This window comes from Odocoileus virginianus, chromosome 30 (genome assembly GCF_023699985.2).
Source record: "Odocoileus virginianus isolate 20LAN1187 ecotype Illinois chromosome 30, Ovbor_1.2, whole genome shotgun sequence".
In the NCBI taxonomy this organism is placed as follows: Eukaryota; Metazoa; Chordata; class Mammalia; order Artiodactyla; family Cervidae; genus Odocoileus; species Odocoileus virginianus.
Genome location: NC_069703.1, coordinates 34,919,289 through 34,941,041, shown reverse-complemented (window position 1 = coordinate 34,941,041; position 21,753 = coordinate 34,919,289). Strand labels below are relative to the sequence as shown.

Here is a 21,753-nt window from a genome sequence, read left to right as displayed (position 1 = left end):
GACAGTTCTATGGAAGGAACTGACATTCCTGGCATTTGGGACTGGCTGCATAGATTAAGGTAGTAGAGCCTATACATCTAAAGGAATGGCGTATTATGAAGCCACTAGGACATGAGAACACATTATGCAAAGAGGGAGAAAAAAGCAGGAATCAAAATGATACCTACATTTTCAATTTGTATAACAATTTTGTTTCTGTTTACCATAACCCAGGTGGAGCCTCCAATGGCAGACTCCTCACAGGTCTGATTTGACCTACTATCCCCCTGCCCACCTGGCTCTCTCTGGTTGTGGTAAGTTTCTCAACCAGACTAGGACCTCCTAGTGTTTGCACAGCAGACCCCATCATGTAGCCGAGGTCATCAGTAACCACCCTGTACCCACCCCCACAGTGCTTCACACATTTTTGTGATCATCTCAAAGTGGAGCTTCCCTGGTAGCTCAGTTGGTGAAGAATCTGCCTGTGATGCAGGAGACCCGAGTTTGATTCCTGGGTCAAGACCACCCTGGAGAAGGGAATGGCAACCCACTCAGTATCCTTGCCTGGAGAAGGCTGGCAGGCTACATACAGTCCATGGGGTCACAAGAGTCCATATACTGCTCTTTTGTTGTTAACACTCTTAACTTTTCTAATGGTGGAATGTTTGGTACCCTTTACCTACAGGTCCTAGTGCCAATAGCAGCTCTAGTTAATGTGAATCAAAAGCCTACGTCAAACAAATACCCCAGGATGGGGATGGGCAACATCGACCCTGTTTGAGAGCTGTCCTAAAGACCAGTTGCAGGACAACACTCAGCTGAGCCTGAATGTCCCCGGGCCTGAAAGTGGGGCACAGCCAGATGCCCGCCAGGGACACCACCTTATTCTGCAGACAACCACATGTAGCATGGGGCAGTCACCTAACACCGAGGTAAGCTTTCACGGGTAGCAGCTGAGGAAATGAGAAAAACAAACACAGCAGGAACCTTGGAAGACTACATTTTATTAAAGAGACCTCCCCGGACGTTATGCCTTCCCTCCCTCCCTCCGCCATTAGGATGTGGGGAGCGCTTCTACTCTTTAGGTCCATACACATCACCAGCAGGTCTTATTAAAAGGAATTCAGGTCTCAAGTGGGGTCTAGTAGTTTTGACCGCTCTCCAGGCAATTCCAGCAAACACCAGTGCTTCAGAGCCTGTGTTTGGAAGCCGAGTTTCTAACAAGGCTTCCCAAGTGGCTCAGTGGTAAAGAATCTGCCTGCCAATGCAAGAGACCTGGGTTCAACCCCTGGGGTGGGAAGATCCCCTGGACTAGCAAACGGCAACCCATTCCAGTCTTCTTGCCTGGGGAGTCCCATGGACAGAGAGGAGCCCGCCGGCTACAGCCTCAGACACAACTGAGCACGCACACACACGCGCCTCTAACTAGAGGGGCTGGGGTGGCACGCTTTCCCGCACTGCTGCTCAAAACTAAGCTAGGGATGTGTTGCCTGTGCCAGCTCCCAAGGTGTCACTCACTCACCTAAAGCATCACTGCTAGAGCTAGAAGCAAAACCCAGCTATTCCTCAAACTCCTGAGGGCCTTTGTTCCCTCTGGGCCAGAAGCCTAGGCAGTTTTTAAATGGGAAGTGAACTCACAAGTCAGCAGGACCAAATGAAGGGTGGGCATGTACACTGTTAAACTAAATAGTAAGTACCACAATAACTTAAAAACACAGCCACACAGCAAGTGGCTAACAGCCAAGCGCAGAGGATGGCAATACCATTAGACTTTCTACCTTTCATTTTCCTGCAATGCTTTATTTAAATGAGTACACACTCCCATCACTAGAAAATATTCTGACTTCCACAGCACCCAGTACTAGATAGCCAATATATTCACCAAGAGTTAGTTTGTTCTCAAAGGTATTTATTTCAGTTGTAGTTATTAGTATAGAGATGTTAAAACAGTGAAGCCGTTTACAAGGTGGAGTCCCACAGTAAAAAGCTGAGAAATGAACGCATGCTGATGTTTTTAGTTAAACAGAGCTTATGCTAACATATTTCACGATCCTCCCCTTCAAGCATCTGGATCTGACGGATAAGACCATCAGGAAAACAAAGAAAGCCACATTTTCATAAAAAGCTAGGTATACCAAATAATCTCCAGGTTTAAAAATACCTTACAAAGGCAGCTAATAAATTAAAGAACCATTTAACAGCAATGAAAAGGTGGCCCAAGGACAACTGAACTCATTAGTCACAAGTGATGATATTGAGTTAACTTGTGCTAGAACCACTGGCCAAGTATTATGTCCAATAGAGAAATGGTGACTTTTGAATGTCACTGCCTCGGTGACCTGGAAAAGTACAGACAAAGGTCCCACTTTCATATCAAAGGAGGGCACTCTGGTAGCAGTAAGATTTCTCAACGACAGTAGCACAAAACTAATCATTTTTGAGCACTATGTGCCTGGTGCAAGTTAAAGCAATCAAGAAATATTAAACCGCTTAACCCTGAAGGAGGTTAACCATCAATGCCCCCACAATACAGATGGGGATGCTGACACAGATATAAGGTGTAACAGAGCAAGATGCAGGGTGGGGAATCAAATCCAGCCAATGGGTCTCAAAGACCACCACCCCTTCTCTAGTTACATTCTCATCAACCCTAGATTCTCATTTTAAAGGAAAAAAACGAGTCCAGTGTTTAACCCCAAAGCACCACATCAAAGACTGATCCTTTCAGACATCAGTGCTGGTAAAAGCCCTAGTGGACGGCAGAATCACTGAGCAGAGGGGAGCCCTGCACCCCACTTTAATCAAGGCTCTAAATTCAAACCAAGCCCCAACCACACCGCCCCCCCTACAATCAGTTTCCACCGGGCCACGGCACCACAGCCTGCCAACAAGGGGGCGGTGGGCACGGGCAGTGCCGCGAAGCTCTCAGCCTGGCGTCTGCCAGGAAGCACTGGCGCCCAAGGGGAAGTCAGGGTGGTTACCAGCTATTCCCATCGAAGCTTTAAGTGGCTTGAGGTCCAAGGACTTGAATAGGGCCAGGCTCCTTGCACAGAATACACAACAGTAATTGTACATTTCATTGAAAATGTTTTATTGGCCTTTTGGATAGAAACGGGAATTTATTTGCCAGGAAGGATGATCCCATCATACTGAAAGAGAAGAGATTTTATTTTTTCAGAACAGGAGGTAACAGCAATGATTGCAGCAATGGCTAATGTTCGAGAATTCAAATCAGATACATGAATTTTGGCTTGGAATCCCATATCCCTAAGCAGCAAGCTGGCCAGTTTTAACAATCACTCCACTATGCTCAACTGCACTGGACCCTGAGAAAAAGGGGTTCCTATTAAAGTCATATTCCTCCCCTTCCAGTTACCTGCATTCACGGGGCTGGGGAGAAGCCTGGTTCTGGGTGTTCTTTTAAACCACAAACCCTGGAAGCCCATTTGCCAAGCTGCCCAAATGTTCTACCTTTAAAAGAGCTACCCGTCAAAGGGTGCTAGGCTTTGCATCCCCATATCCCAACTCCATTCACCAACACCACCTTCCGCCACTCCACCTGAGACAGGTCAAGCTTTACCTTCTGCTGGAACCAGCGCATGGCCTCCTCTTTGCTGATTCTGTGTTTGGCCCCAATGCAGCCTGTCCTGCGCTTCTTGTCTGCGATGCTGAAACCTGGCCTACCCAGCACCTGTCCCAGGAATAACCAACAGTCACCTAGCCAGCTCAGAGTCAAGAGCAGACGGACAAGACTCACACACTGGAGCGATCGATCTTCGAGAGTCACCTGGTGGCCCCGTGAATTCTGGTGCAAGAGACCCATGACTCCAAGGTCTGATGGAACCAGCATCCTGGACAACTCACCACCTCTCGATAGGTTTGCTCTGGAGGCTGGCCTCCCAGCACCTCCCCTCTCCCCACACCTAACTCCCAGTGGTGGCCAAGGAGTCACCAGACTGCTCTTATTTTAAAAAACAGCAGATGAAAAAATCTTACTTCAGCATGTACATTGTACAAATCTTAACATTTCAAGAAGCACAAAGAAATAGTTGTATTTCTCTCCTCTGCTTCAGCTCAAAAGTGCTTCTAATTAAAGGTTTGTGGTGCCTGTGAGCACCGAACTCAGTCTGTCTGGATATTCAAATCTAATAGGCAGAACGCTGCCGTCCTTCACGCTTACACTAGTCAGGACTTCAGGGTTTTGTTATTTGATTTTGGGGGACCAAAACATTACAGTGACACAAATGGTCATGTCTACATTGAAATTCCCATCCCGAGCAAACAGTTCCATCATCAAACCTGCTTCTATGCCCCCAGATGGAAGCCACCCCATTCCCGAGGTCTAAGGGAAGAAGCAGAGAAAGAGCAGCCAACCCAAACACCAAATGCAACCTCAATACCATCTCTCAAAATGTTAATTCAGTGGCTGGAATCGTTCCCTCCATCCACCTTTGAGCCACATCAGGGCTCACTAGATCCTAGACCCTAAGCACCACGACAGTAGGAATCTTTGTCCAGCTATATAGTGCATAGTCAGGGCTACACCCCCACGCCTGCCACCAATGAGGTGTATCCTCCCCAGGGAGCAAAGACAGACAACACTCAAAGCCCCAGTCCAACGTGTGACCGCCAAATAGCACAGACAAAAAGAGAAGCAGCGCCCACTCCCAGAGTGGAGTGGGGAAGACTCAGTGCTCATACCACGTAGAAGTCCAGGCCGTAGATACCGATGCTCGGGTCATACTTGATCCCCAGGTCGATGTGCTCTTGGATCCCAAAGCCAAAGTTTCCAGTATCTGAGAAGTTATTTTTTCTCAACTCGTACTCTCGCACCTGAGGAGAAAAATGCAGAAATCACTCCCTGTCAACTCAACACCCCAATATCTAGCTCAGCCTGCAACACTCAGGACCCCCAAACACAATGCAATACAACTTGGCCAGGAACAACATCTGATTTCCCCAACACAGGGAAAAACCCTTTAGAAGCTCCCCCCACATTGGAAGGTTGACTATGTGCTAGGTTGGTGCTCTCTACTATCACCCCACGAAGAGACAGGCCTCACCTTTAGACCTTTCTCCAGGATTTCTTCTGCCTTGGCCCCACGGACAGTGCAGTGGACGGCAATCTTTTCATTTCTCCTGATGCCAAAGGATCTGACAGTGTATCTAGCTGCAGGTGGGGATAACAAGGAGTCAGCTGCTGTCATACAGCCACTGCACTCTCCTCTTCCCACATCATCTCTGAGATTCCAAAAAAAAAATTAGCATTCTATATCAATCAATATTTGCTAAAACCCTACTGTACTCTATCCCCATTTCACAGAAGCTGTGAGAAGCTACTTTGTACAAACCGGTTGCTAATAAAGAGGCGGGCTGCGAACCCCCATATTCCATTATCCTAAAGCAACAAATCTCTGAAAACAAAAAATGCAATGCCTGCATTGTGTTTGCTGGGCAGCAAGCATTTCATATAACCCTGTCTACCCTCCACAATCTTACATAAAAGTATTACCATCCCCTGTATGCAAATAAGAAAGCTGAGGCCCAGAGGAAGAAATCAGACTTGCAAGTGATGGAGCTGGAATCTGAAGCGTGAAGCAGGTTAGCTTAGGTACGCATCCTTGTTCTTACCCTCGCCTAGATTATCCTCACTGCTAATCGAACCAAAATGGCATTTTCTGCATTCCCAACATTTCCACCTGACTGCATATCCTCCTTAGTTGGAAAAAATCTCTATCTGGGGCTAGTCTGAGCTTAATCTCGACTCACACAAAGCTCAGGAAAGCAATACTTTTAAGAGATGCCACTTGTCACCTTCCCGCTGGGTACAAAACGGGCCTGACTTTTTTCCGGGCATCCCCCAGCTGCCAGCCCTCCCGCTGCCGGCCAGCACTCACCTTTGGAGAACACTGGGGTCTGGCCCGTGAGCTGCTCCAGCACCTTGGCCGCCCGGGTCAGCCTGTCTCCGCTCTCCCCGACGCAGATGTTGAGGCAGAGCTTGCGGATGCGAAGTTCCCGCATGGGGTTCTCCTTCTCACCTTGATCCTGCTACAAAAAGGGAAGCGGCGGCGGTCAACACGCCTCAACCCCGCCACGGTGGCCAGCCTAAACGCAGAACGCCTTTCCGCTCATCCCCCAAAGCAGTCCTAACAGGTTTAACAGCGATCACCACCCTTTCATCTGGGAACCACCCAGGAAGGCCTCTCAGGGAGGGTCTTGTCTCTCCTTCCCTTACGTTCGGAATGAGAGAAACAGGACAGGTACCGGGTGGTAAACTTACAGACGCTTGAGAGTGAACCCCACGGGGCCCAAAGTATAGGATGACAGAAGGCGCCCCCTTTTTCCGATGAGCGGGGGGAGGAAAAAAAAACAGCCAGCACGTAGCTGTGCAGCACCCCCCACTCCATCGGGAAACCGTCTAGATAGAAGCTGCGGCCAAAATCCGGGGTCGGCCCCGAGGGGAGAACCCGGCGGAGGCTTCCCCCAGCACCGAGTTGAAGTGTCGAGTCCCCGGGCCGAGCAGCCACAGGTCCCGGACCCCGCATCCCAGACTCCCCCCTCCGATCGGTCCGCTGGCCCTCGCTGCAGCCTGCGGGCCGTGTTCCTGGGCCTCCGGCGGCTGCCCGAAGCCTACTCCTGGGGGGTGGGGGGGAGACAGGCGACAAGGTCCATCTCCGCGCCCTCGGCGCACACGGTTCTGCCGGCTTCGGCAAGGCCGGCACTGTGGGCTCCGTTCTCCTCGGGCGGCGGGCGAGGTAACCCCCAGCAGCTCGGCAGGCCGTGGATGGAGGTGGATGAAGGACAGCTAACCCGGGTATCAGCTACTCACCGCCATGATGGGAAACAGGAAGAGAAAGCGAGCTTTCCGACCCAGGGCCTTATGGGCCAGGAGGCGGGCTCTTTTCCCAGGCCAGCGAGATGGAGAGGAAGAGAGGCGCGCCTGAAGCCGCGTAGAGTCGGCTGCCCCCTCGTGGGAATAAATGGCAACTGCAGGAGACTCTGGCGGTCCTCGGGGCCGACCTGGGCCTTTTGCAACCCCGATTTTTTTAAAGCTGAACACTTTGATTTGCGTTTCTCTGATAATGAGTGATGTTGAGCATCTTTTAATGTGTTTGTTTAGAAAATGGTAACGATGACCCTATCTGCGAGACAGCAAAAGAGACAGATGTAAAGAACAGACTTTCGAACTCTGTGGGAGAAGGCAAGGGTGGGATGATTTGAGAGAATTGCATTGAAACATGTATATTACCATATGTGAACTAGATCGCTAGTCTAGGTTCGATGCATGAGACAGGGCACTCAGGGCCGGTGCAGTGGGACGACCCGGAGGGATGGGATGAGGGGGGAGGTGGGAGGGGGATTCAGGATGGGGGACACATGTACACCCATGGCTGACTCATGTCAATGTATGGCAAAAACCACCACAATATAGTAAAGTAATTAGCCCCTAATTAAAATAAAGAAATTAATTTAAAAAAAATTCCCCAAAATTGCGTTTCAATCACAGGAATGGTATTAAACTTTAAGTTGAAAAAAATAAAGCTGAATGCTGTTTCCCCACTTACAGCCTCAGGAACAAGTGGTTCTTGCGTCTTGAGAGGAGCCAGGACTACACCAAGTCAAGTAGGCAAATTATGAAGTGAGAGTTTTATTCTATAACAGTGTAAACAAATGGAATTTAAATAGTTAGAGAAATTCCCTGGTGGTCCACTGGTTAGGACTGTGTGCTCTCACTGCTGAATGCCTGAGTTCAAGTCTTTGTTCGGGAATGAAGATCCCACCAGCAGCGCAGCGTGTCTATAAACAGATAAATAAATAGTAATTGAACAGCATTGGCCTAAGAGTCTCGAGCTGTGAAGACAGATGTGGTCCTGTCTTGGCTACCTCAATAGCAATGAGATCTTGGGGGCAGGTTACTAATTATTAATAGATCGCCTTCAGCCTCAGTTTCCCTCAGATTTGTTTTTTTTTTAATTAAAAAAATTTTTATTTATTTTTACAGCTGCACTGGATCTTCGTTGCTGTGCATGGGCTTTCTCTAGTTGTGGCAAGCAGAGGCTACTCTCCAGCTGTGGTGTGTGGGCTTCTCACGGCAGTGGCTTCTTTTGTGGCAGAGCATGGGGTCTCAGCAGTCCAGCTCAATACTTGTGCTCCCCAGCTCTAGAGATCAGGCACCCGGGCCTGGTTATTCCACAGCATGTGGGATCTTCCTGGACCAGGGATCAAACCTGTGTCCCTTGCATTGCAAGACAGATTCCTAACCACTGGACCACCAGGGAAGTCCTTATTTTTTAATCTTTAAAAATAATTTTATTTAATTATTTTTTGGCTGTACTGGATCTTTGGTGATGCTCAGGCTTTTTTCTTGTTGTGGCAAGCTGGGGCTGCTAGTCACGGTGTGCTGGCTTCTTATTGAGGTGGCTTTTCTTGTTGTGGAGCCCGGGCTCTAGGGCACCAAGGTTTCAATAGCTGTGGCCCACAGTAAGTGGGTACTCCTGTTAATAGAATACAGAAGGAAATGGCAACCCACTCCAGTATTCTTGCCTGGAAAATCCCATGAACTGAGGAGCCTGGCAGGCTACAGTCCATGGGGTCACAAAGTGTCAGACACGGCTGAGCGACTTTACTTTCTTCTTCTTTTCTTCCTATTAATATAAAACCACTATATTCAAGCAACCTCCTCCCCCTGCCCCCCCAAGAAATGTTAGACATGGTACATAATTAAGAAAAGGTCATCCTGCAGGCACGTGGCTTACAGATTAGTCTCTGACAGACAAGGACCCCAATCTCAGACAGCGACAGATCCCCTTTGGTTGGCACTGAATCTGCACCAGCAGGACCCAAGGAGGTGCCATGCCAGGACACAATCTGGACGGAAACTGGCCTTGAGTCAGAGAGTTTCTTTGATGGGGAGAAATAGAGAAAACAGAATGTACAGGGCTTTGGTGGAAAAGGAGTCAGGGGCTTTCTTCTATAGCCATAATTCCATCTCTCCTCTCTGGAGGGGAGGTAGAAGCCTCTAGGTTCCCCTTGTATCATCCTTAGGGACAAAAGGACACTTCTGAGAAGCAGGGATGATGGAAGAAAGCCAAGAGAAAAGGCACACCCTTTGAGCCTTCTCTTCCAAGCCCCAGCACTAGTCCAGAGCAGGGGCCTCTGGAAGATCCCTAGGACGGGCAGAGCCAAGGAAGGGACTGCTCCGGAACTCCAGAGATAAGAAAGCTGAATGTAGCCTGTGATCTTGGATTTTCTCTTCCTATAAAGCACATTACTGGGACCACTGGCAAAATCTGTTGACTTCCGAAATGCCCGTTCAATAACGTTTATAGACACTATTTAAGTCAGGAGGTCTGACCCCAGAGTCCAGTCCTGTTCTAGGAGCTAATGCACGAAGCCAGAGCCAGAAGCTGGGCCAGGCTTCCCCATTTTATGCCTTTTCCTCCCCATGACCCCAACTCTCTGGGTCTTGCCCCAGTCAGGTCCCGAGGAGGAAGGCAGAGGGGCAGAATTCGACCCAGTCCCCCTCTGCTTCCTCCTTGCGTGAGGCATCTAGGTCAGTAGAAATGGAAGCCAAAAGACTTGTGTTTTATCCCTGTGCCTGAAACTCATCCATAAAAACAAGACCGAGTTAGCAGGGGCAGCTTTAGCACAGTTCAGGCATGAGAAGGGCAAGTTCAAGTCTTCTCCTTGAGCCACTCTTCCCGGGTGCAGCCCTGCCTGGCCGCCCTGGCCTGGAGAGGTTGGGTAGCCGTCACCTCTCACTTCTTTGCAGGTTTATGGTCACCGTGGTGACTCTGCCTTCTAGTAGCTGCTTTTTCTCCGTGGCTATGATGACTGTGACGGCCACAGTCTGCCTCATGTCCTGAGCGGCAAATCGACCTAGGATACAGGACGTGGAGAAGTGGTGGGGAACACTCCCAGCAGACAAGGGATGGGGACAATGGCACAGCGGAGGCAGGTGAGCCAAATAAGTGATAGTTGGAGTAGTACAAGGGCTTCCTAGGTGGCGCTAGTGGTACAGAACCTGCCTGCCCGTGCAGGAGACGTAAGAGACACGGTTCGATCCCTGGGTCGGGAAGATCCCCTGGAGGAGGCCATGGCAACCCACACCGTATCTTGCCTGGAGAATCCTGGGGACAGAGGAGCCTGGAGGGCTGCAGTCCATGGGGTCACCAAGAGTCAGATACGACTGAAGTGACTTAGTACGCGTGCACAGAGTGGTACATACGAGCTCATTTAATTCTCCCGACAACTCACAGTAGAGCTCATTGTCTCCATTTCATACGTGGGAAAACAGGCAGAGAAATTCAAGTTTACTTGGCTGTAACGGTTGGAAACCCAGAAGCCTCAGCACTCATAGTCTTAGTTACTCGAGTCTCCTGCTTCCACGAGTAAAAGACACAGGGAAAGCTTGCTTTTGAGGCATCCACCACCCAACCTTTGAATGCCTCCCGCCTCAAGGCTCCTAGCATATGCTCTGCGCTCATCACAACCTGGGGGATGGATTGCATTTACATTTCATGGTGTCTGGCAGTTGCTTCTCTTGGGGGTTCTTGATTTCTCCCCCACCTTCAGGTGGTGGAGGGCAAGGCTTTGGCAGCTGGCTTCAAGTCTCATAGACTTTTTGGCAGGTGGAGAAACTAATGCAACACTGCAAGATTCAGGTGGCAGCCTCTGTGGCCCACTTCTAAAATTAGCCATTGGATTGTCCACCTGAAGCTGTCCCATTTTTTTCTTAATATATATTTATTTTATTGAAGTGCAGTTGATTTATAATGTTTCAGATGCACAGCAAGGTGATTCAGTTATACCTATACAGCTACATTATTTTTGAAATTAGTTTCCATTCTAGATTATTACAAGACTATAGTTCCCCGTGCTATACAGTGAAACTTTGTTGCTTGTTGCATATTTATTTATTTTTTAAATTAGAAATCTAGCATTCTATTCCTACCAAATCAGACAATTGGAAACAAAATGTCATAAATTTTTTAGCTGACCCAAAATTCACAAGTTTGCTAAAATATATGTATTACACATATTATTTATACATGGAGCTTCTCCCATGGCTCAGTGGTAAAGAATCCACCTGCAATGCAGGAGGGTGGTAGGAGACACTGGATCGATTCCTGGATCAGGAAGATCCCCTAGAGAAGAAAATGGCAACCAACTCCAATATTCTTGCCTGGAAAATACCATGGACAGAAGAGCCTGGTGGGTTACTGTCTTTGGGGTTGCAAAAGAGTCAGACACCACTTAGCGATACAACAACAAAGCTTTTCTACTATGCTTGGTAAAGGCTGGAGAAAGAGCAGGGAAAAAAAAAGGAAGAAGAAGAGATGGAGAAATTGGAAAACAAACTAAATGAAATGGGAGTGCTGAGTATGAAGTAGAAAAAGTGAAACAAACTAGACAAGAGGAAATGATCATCATAAAGTCCAGTTGTTTTTAAACATGACTGCTCATTAGAAATGTATCTGGAGCTCTGGAGGGAAAAAAAAGCAATAGCTGAGCATTTGCATTTTTCAAAAAAATTTCAAGATAATTCTGATATGCATCTGGATTTTAAAAAATGATTATGAGAAGGAAATGGCAACCCACTCCAGTATTCTCGCCTGAAAAATCCTATAGATGGAGGAGCTTGGCGGGCTACAGTCCATGGGGTCACAAGAGTCAGACATGACTTAGTGACTAAACCACCAAAATAATTTTGTTCATTAAATTTCTGAGCACTGGAATAAAAGCAGGGGAAATGCTCTAATGAAATGTGGAAGAATGTTTTTGTAAATCTAATACAGCTAAAATGTACATTTTTTCAATGGAAAAGATTAGAATTGGATTATGATATAAAATAAAAGCTCTTATTGACATAAAAAAGTGATTGAGTTTTTCTATTAAATCATAGTTTGCTCCATTATTTTTCTGTTGACCAATCATGATAGAATGATATTAAGTGAGTAATCATTATATAATCACAATAGAAACTATCACATTGTTAATCAGCTAGACTCCAATATAAAATAAAAAGTTAAAAAGAAACCCGTAAGAAAAAAAATAGCCATTTTAAGATCACTCCCTTCTCTGATAACTGGGAGACCCTGAGGGCAGGGGCTTGTTTATTTGTAAATATCTAACAGTTAGCACGGAGCCTAGCACAGAGTACGAGTTGCCTGCTCACTATGGTTTGAGTCCAGAAAGTTCTAGAGGTTCAAGCCCAGCCATGCATAAGATACCTGGGGGATCTAAGCAGTTGGAGAACCTGAGCCTCTGGGTTTAATAGGCTCCATCAGTGGTTCTGGTGATACACTAGGTTTGAAAACCACTGCATCAGAGAGTCGGGGAAGGGAAAAAAGTTCCTACTCATCTCTTTATGGTCCACCTTCTCCGGGTCAGTGCTTCGCAGACCTTGATGTGCACCCCAGTTGCCTGGGGATCTTGTTAAAATGAAGATTTGAATTCAGCAAGTCTGGATGGAGCCTGAGATTCTGCATGTCTAACCAAGTCTCGGGGGATTCTCACGTTGCTGGTTCACGGACCTCGCTTGGAGTTAGCAAGGCTCTAAAGTGGCCTCTGACTCCCTGTGTGACACTAGGCAGGCTGCTTTCGCTTTCTGGGCCCTTCTAACCTGGCACACAGATCCTCTGACCAGTGTCTGCTTGCTGGCTCAGTTGTGACATGTTGGCCAACCAGCTCCTTGGAGCCAGGAGGAGGGGGCAGTCTGGGTAGTCAGTTGCTACTGGAGCTTATCCAGGGGTGGGTGCTCAGGGAAGCTTCCCACATACATGGGCTTGCTCAGAACCATCTGGATGATGCCTGCCTCCCTAGACTTCAGGGCTTTGGGCTTGTCCTCTGGTTTCATGCCCAAGCACCAGTCAAGCTTCTCTCTCTGCTCTGCAAACTTGCAGGTGGTGTGGCAGACCAGAATGGATGAGTAGCAAGCTGCAATGCTGCCTGGGTGGCTAAGGATGATCACCTGAACCAGGGAGAAGGAGGTGGGAGGAATGGCAGATAAGGAGGGCAGTAGCCAAGCATCCTTCAAAGGAGATGGCTCTCGCCAGCTAAGGGATCAGCTGCCTTGGACACATGGTAAGTTATAGTGAATGTTTATGGGGTGCACCAAGTTCTGTGCAAAGCAAATCTCATTCATTCCAGCTTAACTTTCACAGCAGGGAGTCCAAGAAACCCCAACTTTCTTACCCAGGATGTGGCAAAGCTGAGGATAAATGGTATCTATTAGTGACAGATAGTATTATGTGTGCCACTTCTCCTCACCTTTGAGAAAAATGAATTATAATAATTGCAGCTATCTAACTTGTTAGGTGGCCCCAGGCCAGCTGTTTGATACATCACCTCATTTAGTAAATCCCAAGATCACTGCAAGGTAGCCCTAGTCATAGTCCATGCATAAGAAAGAATGTTCTAGACATTGCATTAAGAAAGGGCTTCCGGGACTTTCCTGGTGGTCCAATGGTTAAGAATCCACCTGCCAATACAGGGGACATGGGTTCAATCCCCGGTCTGGGAAGATCTCACAAGCTGTGAGGCAGGGGCAGCCGCAGGGGCTTGTCTGTAGGGCGGGCAGGGGGCTTGATGGAGCCTAGGGCTTCTAGTAGCATTGTGCCTACCACGTTCCCTTGCTTCCTAGTAATCCTCCAGTCTCTGGACCAGGGCATCTGGAAAAGCCAACAAAGGTGCAGCTCACTCAGCCCTGAGAAAGCCTGTCCTAGGTACCAGCCTGTACTTAACACGGGACTTCAAGCAATTTCTTTCTACATTCTGAGCCTGGGCTTCCTCAGCTATGAAACAGCAGTATCAGTGCCTATTTGCAGACCAGTGTAAAGACACAAAAGAGCACAATCAGTCCACCAAGTGCAATACCTGACACATACTATGCACCCACTAAATGGTGGCAGTTACTGTAAATCTCAGAGGCATTGCCCCGAGTTGAGCAGAGATTCCTAGAGTCTGAATAGCCCTTTGATCTCATTCCTTGTGCTCATTACGCAGATGGGAAAACTGAGGTCCAAAGAAGAGAAAGGACTTGTTAACACTCAGCAAAGTTAAGTAAGCATTGGGGATTTCCCTGGTGGTCCAGTGGTTCAGACTTCACCTTCCAATACGGGGGCTGTTCAATCCCTGGTCAGGGAACTAAAAGCTCACATGTTTTGTGGCCAAAAAAACAAAACATAAACAACAGAAGCAATATTGTAACAAATTCATAAAGACTTTAAAAGTGGTCCATGTCAAAAAAACTTCTAAAAAAAGTTAATCAGGATAAGAAGAACAAGTGTCAAGTACTGTAAAACTCAGACCTTCCAAAGACTAAGATGTTCTCCAACCAAGGTACCCCAAAGAAGGTGCTGCAGTGTCTGAAGACCAAAGAAGCTGACTTATAAGCAAGGGTGCATTATTGATGAAAGAAAGACCTTCCCAGAAGATGACTTTCAGTATGACAGTGCGTTTTATGCATGCCTTTGAAGCAGACATTATATTTACTCCTCTAAAAACCCTACTCAAAGCTCATCAGAGGCATCACCTTTGCCCTCAAAGATGTATCAGTTAACTGGAAATCCAGGACAGAGGACACACAGAAAGAATCAAGGTGGTTGATATTAAGGGTCAGGTGGGCTGACCACGAGCTGGCCGGCACTTGGGCCTTATTGATTGGGTAGACTATTGGAATCCTGATGAAGTGCCTCCTTTTCAGCTGTTGGTCCTCGAGTAATCCTCTAGGCTACCAAACCTCAGTATCCCGTTTGTATCAATTAAACACTAGCCCCCACCACGGCACTATACAGAGGTAGGTTCCCTGGTCCTGAGATCACACACAGCAAGCTCTGTGAACGGTCACTCTCAGTTCTCGGTGAGACTCCCAGAAGGGGGAAGAGGTGACATCTGCCGTGGGTGAAAGGGTTGGGAAAGGCGATCAGGAAAGGTTTTGGTGGATGAAGGAGAAGGTTCCGGTCAGAAGCCTTCTTCCCTGGAGGAGAAGCAGAGCTGGGCAGCACAGAAGCCACAAAGAACCGTCAGCCTTGCCGACTCAAAAATGAGTGACCTGAGGAAGGGAGCTGCCATTTCCACAAATAACTCAGGGGTGAGCTTCCCTGGTGGCACAGATGGTAAAGAATCTGCCTTCAGTGCAGGAGACCTGGGTTCAGTCCCTGGGTTGGGAAGATCCGCTGGAGAAGGGAATGGCTACCCACTCCAGTGTTCTGTCCTGGAGAATCCCCTGGACAGAGGAGCCTGGTGGCTGCAGTCCATGGGGTTGCAAAGAGCTGGACATGACTAAGCACAAGAACAAGAACAAGAGTGTTGTGGAGAGGGGAGAGATAAGAGGCTTTGAAAAAGTTTAATGAGCTATTTTATATAAATAATTCAAACTTTTAAAAAAATTTCTTCTCTTTCTAAAGGGGATAACTGAGGGTAGAAGTACGTTGCCAAAGGACCGATAACTGGCAGATGGCTAAACCAGGATAATGAAGTCAACTCTTCATCGAACACCAGCCTCCTCAATGAAGACAAACTCTTCAATTAACTGATGAACTTGGCAACTCACTTGGCTCTGTGCCAACTCACAGACCTGCACAACCAGCCTATGAGATTGGCATCATCCCCATCTCAAAGCAGGGGAAACCAAGGTCTCCAATGTAACAGATAGTTCTTGAGAGCTGAGTCTAAATTCCAAGTCTACTAATCTAGTCCACTCACTGTTGTTGCTCAGTCATGTCCTACTCTTTGTGATCCCGTGGACTATAGCCCACCAGGCTCCTCTGTCCATGGAATTTTCCAGGCAAGAATACTGGAGTGGGTTCCCAGTTCCTACTTTACGGGACCTTCCTGCCCCAGTGATCGAACCCACAGCATCTCGCATCTCTTGCATTGGCAGGTGGATTCCATCTAGCCCACTGACTGCATGCTTTGTGCTTTGTTCTTTTAACATCTAGAACATGGTAGGTGCCTCAGTAGGACATAAGCATGAAACTCTTATCTCACTAGCCAAAATGTGTGGGGACTCAGGCATCAAGAGCTTCAGATTTGTCATTTTAGACGACTCTCTCTTGGCCACTGTTGCACTCATACCTTGTCCCCTCGCCTTTTAGATTTTTCTAGCACTTGTCATCATCCACGATATTATCACTTACCTCCACCATACACTCGCGCGTGCGCACACACAGGTCCCCAAGACTGCGAATGCCATAAGTACAGCTTCTTTTTCTTTACTGTAGTGCCCTCAGCACCAAGGACAGTTCCTGACGCGCAAAAGTTCAAATACCATGGAAAGGAACACGTTGCCAATGGCAGTTCTAATCTTTCTCAAGGACCATTGGGCAGGATATGTCAGAAGACTCCAAAGTGATGCCTACCCACTCTGTTTCATTAGGAACTTATTCTAATCAAGTTATTGAGGACACATGCAAAAATTTATTTACCAAAATGCTTACAGAAATTTTTAATAAAGTTAGAAACCATATTCCTAGAAGATTGTGGCCTTGGGCTACCCTAAACTCTAAACTGTGTCCTAGTTTTCTTATTTCATATGGGAGTAAAGTGCCTTCTTCATGGGGTTCTGCGTGTGTAAAGAGCTTAGTCTGGTATCTATCACATAGTCATTTCTTCAATCATTCATCACCATTTTCATTTCATAATGGATATGACTAAACAAACTACAGCACTTTGAGATTCAATACAAAACACTCATTAGCTACTGAAATTGAGATTCAATATAGAGCACTCATTAGCTCTTAAACATGTGTAAATGGCAAGGACATTTTATTTAGTTAGCTTTGGCTGTGCTGGGTCTTCATTGCTTTGCAGGGGCTTTCTCTACTGGCAGCAAGCAGGGAGCTGTTCTCTCCTGGCTATTCTTGTCATATTCCATAGCCTCTAGGCACATGGGCCTTAGCAGTTTCAATGTGCAGGTTTAGTTGCTCTGAAGCATGTGATATCTTCCTGGACCAGGGATCGAATCCAAGTTCCCTGCATTGGTAGACAGATTCTTATCCTCCATACCACCAGGGAAGTTCCTGCAAGGACATTTTTAAAGTAAGAAGTGTTATAGAATAGTATGTTTAGTTTGAGTGCTGCTGTGAATATCTAGAAAGAACTGTATGAAAACTAGTTTATCTGTAGTGAAAGTGAGAGTCACTCAGTCGTCTCTGACTCTTTGCAACCCCTGGACTATGAGTTCTCCAGGTCAGAATACTGGAATGGATAGCCTTTCCCTTCTTCAGGGGATCTTACCAACCCAGGGATCAAACCCAGGTCTCCTGCATTGCAGGCAGATTCTTTACTGTCTGAGCCACAAAGGAAGCCCAAGAATACTGGAGTGGGTAGCCTATCCCTTCTCCAGAGGATCTTCCTGACCCAGGAATCAAACTGGGGTTTCCTGCATTGCAGGCGGATTTTTTACCAACTGAGCTATCAGGGAAGCCAAAGGGATTTGCAGTTTATGTTTCATATCTGCTGCAATGAAGAGTAGGCCCTGCTCCTTGCAACTAGAGAAAGTCCACGTGCAGCAAAGAAAGCCCAGCACAGCCAAAAATAAATAAATAAATAAAATACATAGAAATGAGCTCTAGTTCACAAAGATACTTCCATTTTTTTTCTTGAAACATCTATCCCTCATTGGCTTCTGTTTTCTTATGTTTGATGGAAATTGAAGCATAAGAAAATACTCTCTAACTGTGAAGACAACTTCAAGAACAGGATGAAAGAAGAATAAAATGTCACAAGACTATGTATAGCGTCTACTCTAGGTGTTACACCTGGTTCTTCAAGGTGCTTAAACTTTCATAAAATCATTATTTGGGCCAAACTCAGACCATATGAGCATTGAGTTTGGCCTGTGGGTCCCAGTTTTTGGCCTCTGTTTGAGTTTTCTACTTTGGACCTTTTATTCCCCATCGGAGCCTTCAACCAAGTGAGGGAGATGGACATGTCAAGGAGGTGGCGGAGGGGAAGGAAAGGCCTCACCTGGGGGTGGAGAAGACTCTTTTGAGAGTCCCTTGGACTGCAAGGAGATCCAACCAGTCCATCCTAAAGGAGATCAGTCCAGAATATTCATTGGAAGGACTGATACTGAAGCTGAAACTCCAATACTTTGGCCACCTGATGTGAAGAAATGATTCATTGGAAAAGACCCTGATGCTGGGAAAGATTGAAGGCAGGAGGAGAAGGAGACGATAGAGGATGAGATGGTTGGATGGCATCACCGACTCAATGGACATGAGTTTGAGCAAGCTCCAGGAGCTGATGATGGACAGGGAAGTCTGGCATGCTGCAGTCCACGGGGTGGCAAAGAATTGGACACGACTGAGCGACTGAAGTGAACTGGGGTTGATATCCATCAGGCTCACCAAGAAAAAAGAAAGGTCAAGGTCAAGGTCATGGAGAGAAAGAACTGGTCATGGAGAGAGGCAGTACTGGTGACAGACCCATAGCCATAACCAGCACAGAGAAGCCTAGCCCTCCTGGGGGACAAGCTCCATCAGGGTGTTCCTGTCCAGAGTGAGGCACTCTCTTCTCTTCCCTCTTTCAGTTCCCCTCCCCCATCCTTCCCCTGCCCTCCCCCCTTTTCCATCTTCTTCTCTGGTTCCCTCCCACCTTCCCTCTTCTGCAGGGGTCGATGGGAAGCACTGGACATAAGCTCAGATGTGGCACTGTCCAGCAGCGGGACTCGGGTATGCCACTCTGCCTCAGCTTGCACCCACAGAGAGTGGGGACTGTGATGGAGCCTCCCTCACTGAGAACTTGACCTTGACCTTGAACTTGATCCACAGTGTCAGCAGACCTGAGTTCTGATTCCAGTTCTGTCATTGGCTGGCTGGGGCGACAAACCACATACCTCTGGACCTCTTTCCTTCTTTATTAAAAAAAAAATGTTTTTTAATATGACTAGGGATTGGACTAGACAATACAGGAATCTCTTCCAAGCACTGACCTTCTGGGGTCAATTCTGCAAGCTCTGAATTCAGTCTCTAGTCACCTCCGCCCAATCCTTCGGAGAGCTTGTGCTCCACAGCTGGCCCAGTCTTCCCCGGCCTGTACAAAGCAGCTTTGATGAACTCATTTGCCCTCCAGGAGTGAATCACTGTATTTCTCAAGGGAGAACATCTGAATGGGATCTGAGATTGGAGTTGGCACCTGGTTTTGGAATTTAGGCTCAGTGAGTGAATCTGCCGGAGACTCTAACAGGGAGAAGCAGTTGGTGGCCACGGTGGCAGAGAAAGCCAATCTCAGGGGAAGGAGGGAGAGAAACAGAGGAAGCCATACAGCAGGCCCACAGGGAGAAGCAGAGGAAAGAATCTCCATTTCAAGCTCTTGGGATCCATGAGACACCCCTGAGTCTTTATAATAGATTCTCTTTTCTCCTTTTCTATTAAGCTCCAGTTAATTTCTGTTCCTTGTCACCAAAGTTTTCTAACCGTTGTAGGTTGAAGCGCAGAGGTTTGGTTTATTACTTTTCAGGAAAGCTGACTATGTTTTCAGTAGATAAAAACAGGAAGCTTGGCCTTCCCTGGTGGTCCAGCGGTTAAGACTCCGCACCTGGAACTGCAGGGGACGCAAGTCAATCCCTGGCTGTGCGGTGCTGAGTCACTCAGTCGTGTCTGACCCGCTGCAACCCCATGGGCTGTAGCCCACCAGACTCCTTTGTTCATGGGATTCTCCAGGCAAAAATATTGGAGAAGGTTGCCATGCCCTCCTCCAGGGGATCTTCCTAACCCAGGGATTGAATCCAGGTCTCCCACATTGCAGGCGGATTCTTTATCATCTGAGGCACCAGGAAAGCCCAAGAATACTGGAGTGGGTAGCCTATCATTTCTCTGGGGGAATCTTCCTGACCCAGGAATCGAACCAGGGTCTCCTGAATTGTAGGCGGATCCTTTACCAACTGAGCTATCAGGGAAGCCCCCAATCCAACCCTGCTTAGGGAACTAAGATCCCACATGCCTTGTGGTGTTGCAAAAAAAAAAAAGAGAGAGAGAGAGAGAAAACCAAACACCCCATAAGAACAAACTGAAAGGAAAGCAATCATCAGTTATTAATTTGACAGGTGCTTCTTGAGCAACTATACCGGGCCAAGTATTGTGTCCAATGCCTTATACACACACTTTACCTCCTCTAATCCTCACCACTACCCTTGAGAAGTGGGTCATGTTTTCCCCATTTCAGAGGGCATTGAGGCACCGAGAGGTTAAGGGACTCCTGCAAGGACTCACAGCTGGGGAGGAGCAGAGACACAGTGAGTCAGGGCTTTGCTGAGATGACAAGAAGCTGGGTCTTACCTGGGTCAGCACAACTCAAGAGTGAGGTGATCTCCTGGGTGGGGAACCATTTGGCCCAGGGGGTGTAGCAAGCCGGAAAGATCACACCCTTTCATGACTCAGTTATTCTGGCTACAAGAGAACATCGCAGTCTTTCCAGTTTGAAGCAGGGAGGGATAGATTGGAGAGGAAATTCTTCCAAAATAAAAAGCACTTGGCATCTCTCAGTATCTCTTCTTTTCCATCTTCTCAAGATTTCTCTTATAAAAAGCCTTCCTGGGTTGGGCAAAAATGATTGCTCCCCTAGCTCCATGGAGGAGGTTAGAGTGAGTAGGAGAGGAACAGGCAATACTCAGATCAGGTTGGAATCAAGCATTTACTCTGCAGTCGCATCATTTTTTTTTTTTTTTTGGCCACAGTGTAGGCATGCAGGTTCTTAGTTCCATGACCAGGGATTGAATCTGGGCCCTGCGAGTGAGAGTCCTAACCACTGGACCACAAAGGAACTCCCTGCATCTCCTTTATATACAAATATTTCTCTTAAATCAATTAAAAACAGGCTCTGTCAATGGCCAAGAAACCAAGAAAGGATAGTCAACATTTCTAAGAATCAAAGAAATGCAAACTAAAGCAACATACCATTTTTACTTTCTGGGTTTTCAAGCACTAGAAAAACTGTAAAGATCATCGCTGGAGAAAGATGTGGGGAGACGGGCGCTGCCATGCTTTCTTGGTGGGAATTTCAACTGACAAAATATTCTGCGTTTTGAGAATATGCCTCTGAAACCCTAGGGTATGCATCCTTTTGATTCAGTGATTCAATTCTAGAAGCTTATCAAAAGGAAATATAATCACAGGGGTATTCTTTCTAGAATTATTTACAATAGTGGGAGGGTCTCTGGGTTGGGCTGAGGCTGCTAGGGTGCTTGGGGCATCCATGGGGCTTGGGATAGCTGCTATTGATAAAACGGAGGTGAAATATTTTCATAGTTTGCCAACTGGTTCTGCCATGTTGCCCATCTGTAATGCCAGTTTTAAAAACTAATTTTTTTTAAAGGTTTGTCTCTGCTTCTCATAAAACTGGACTTGGGAGCTGGGGGTTTGGTTCTCGTTCTACTTGAGCACAGGTCTGGTGGCCTGACTGTGCCATTGCTCTGATGGGAGATGGCATGCATGTTTGGGTATTCCCGGGTTTTAAGCCTTTCTCAATTTTAATTTTCAATATTATTGTTGTTGTTTAGTCACTAAGTCATGTCTGACTCTTTTGCAATCCTGTAGACTGTAGCCCACCAGGCTCCTCTGTACTTGGAATTTCCCAAGTGGGTTGGGTGGGTGGGTTGCCATTTCTTTCTCCAAGGGATTTTCCCAGCCCAGAGATCGAAACCGAATCTCCTGCTTGGCAGGCAGATTCTTTACCACTGAGCCACCATGGAAGTCCCATTTTCAGGATGGCAGATACTAAAAAGAAATAATCCACATAAACCAAAGGTCTGTAGGTTCCTTGACAATG

At 47.2% G+C, this 21,753-nt stretch overlaps 1 protein-coding gene across 1 annotated transcript; it reads right to left on the bottom strand.

Moving 5' to 3' along the window:
- Positions 1-3,053: 3,053 nt before the first annotated feature.
- RPL11 (ribosomal protein L11) lies at positions 3,054-6,889 on the bottom strand. Its single transcript, XM_020874592.2, has 6 exons — positions 6,809-6,889; positions 5,877-6,027; positions 5,043-5,149; positions 4,681-4,812; positions 3,560-3,670; positions 3,054-3,128 (listed from the first exon to the last, which is right to left on the bottom strand). The coding sequence occupies exons 1-6, from the start codon at positions 6,812-6,814 to the stop codon at positions 3,099-3,101; spliced, it is 537 nt and encodes a 178-aa protein (XP_020730251.1). The 5' UTR covers positions 6,815-6,889; the 3' UTR covers positions 3,054-3,098.
- Positions 6,890-21,753: the final 14,864 nt, after the last annotated feature.

Coding starts and splice junctions, on each gene's coding strand:
- RPL11 (XM_020874592.2), bottom strand. Junction 3,671..4,680: donor ACGGCCTGGACTTCTACGTG/GTATGAGCACTG, acceptor TTCCTGGGACAG/GTGCTGGGTAGGCCAGGTTT. Junction 3,129..3,559: donor TGCGCTGGTTCCAGCAGAAG/GTAAAGCTTGAC, acceptor CTTCTCTTTCAG/TATGATGGGATCATCCTTCC.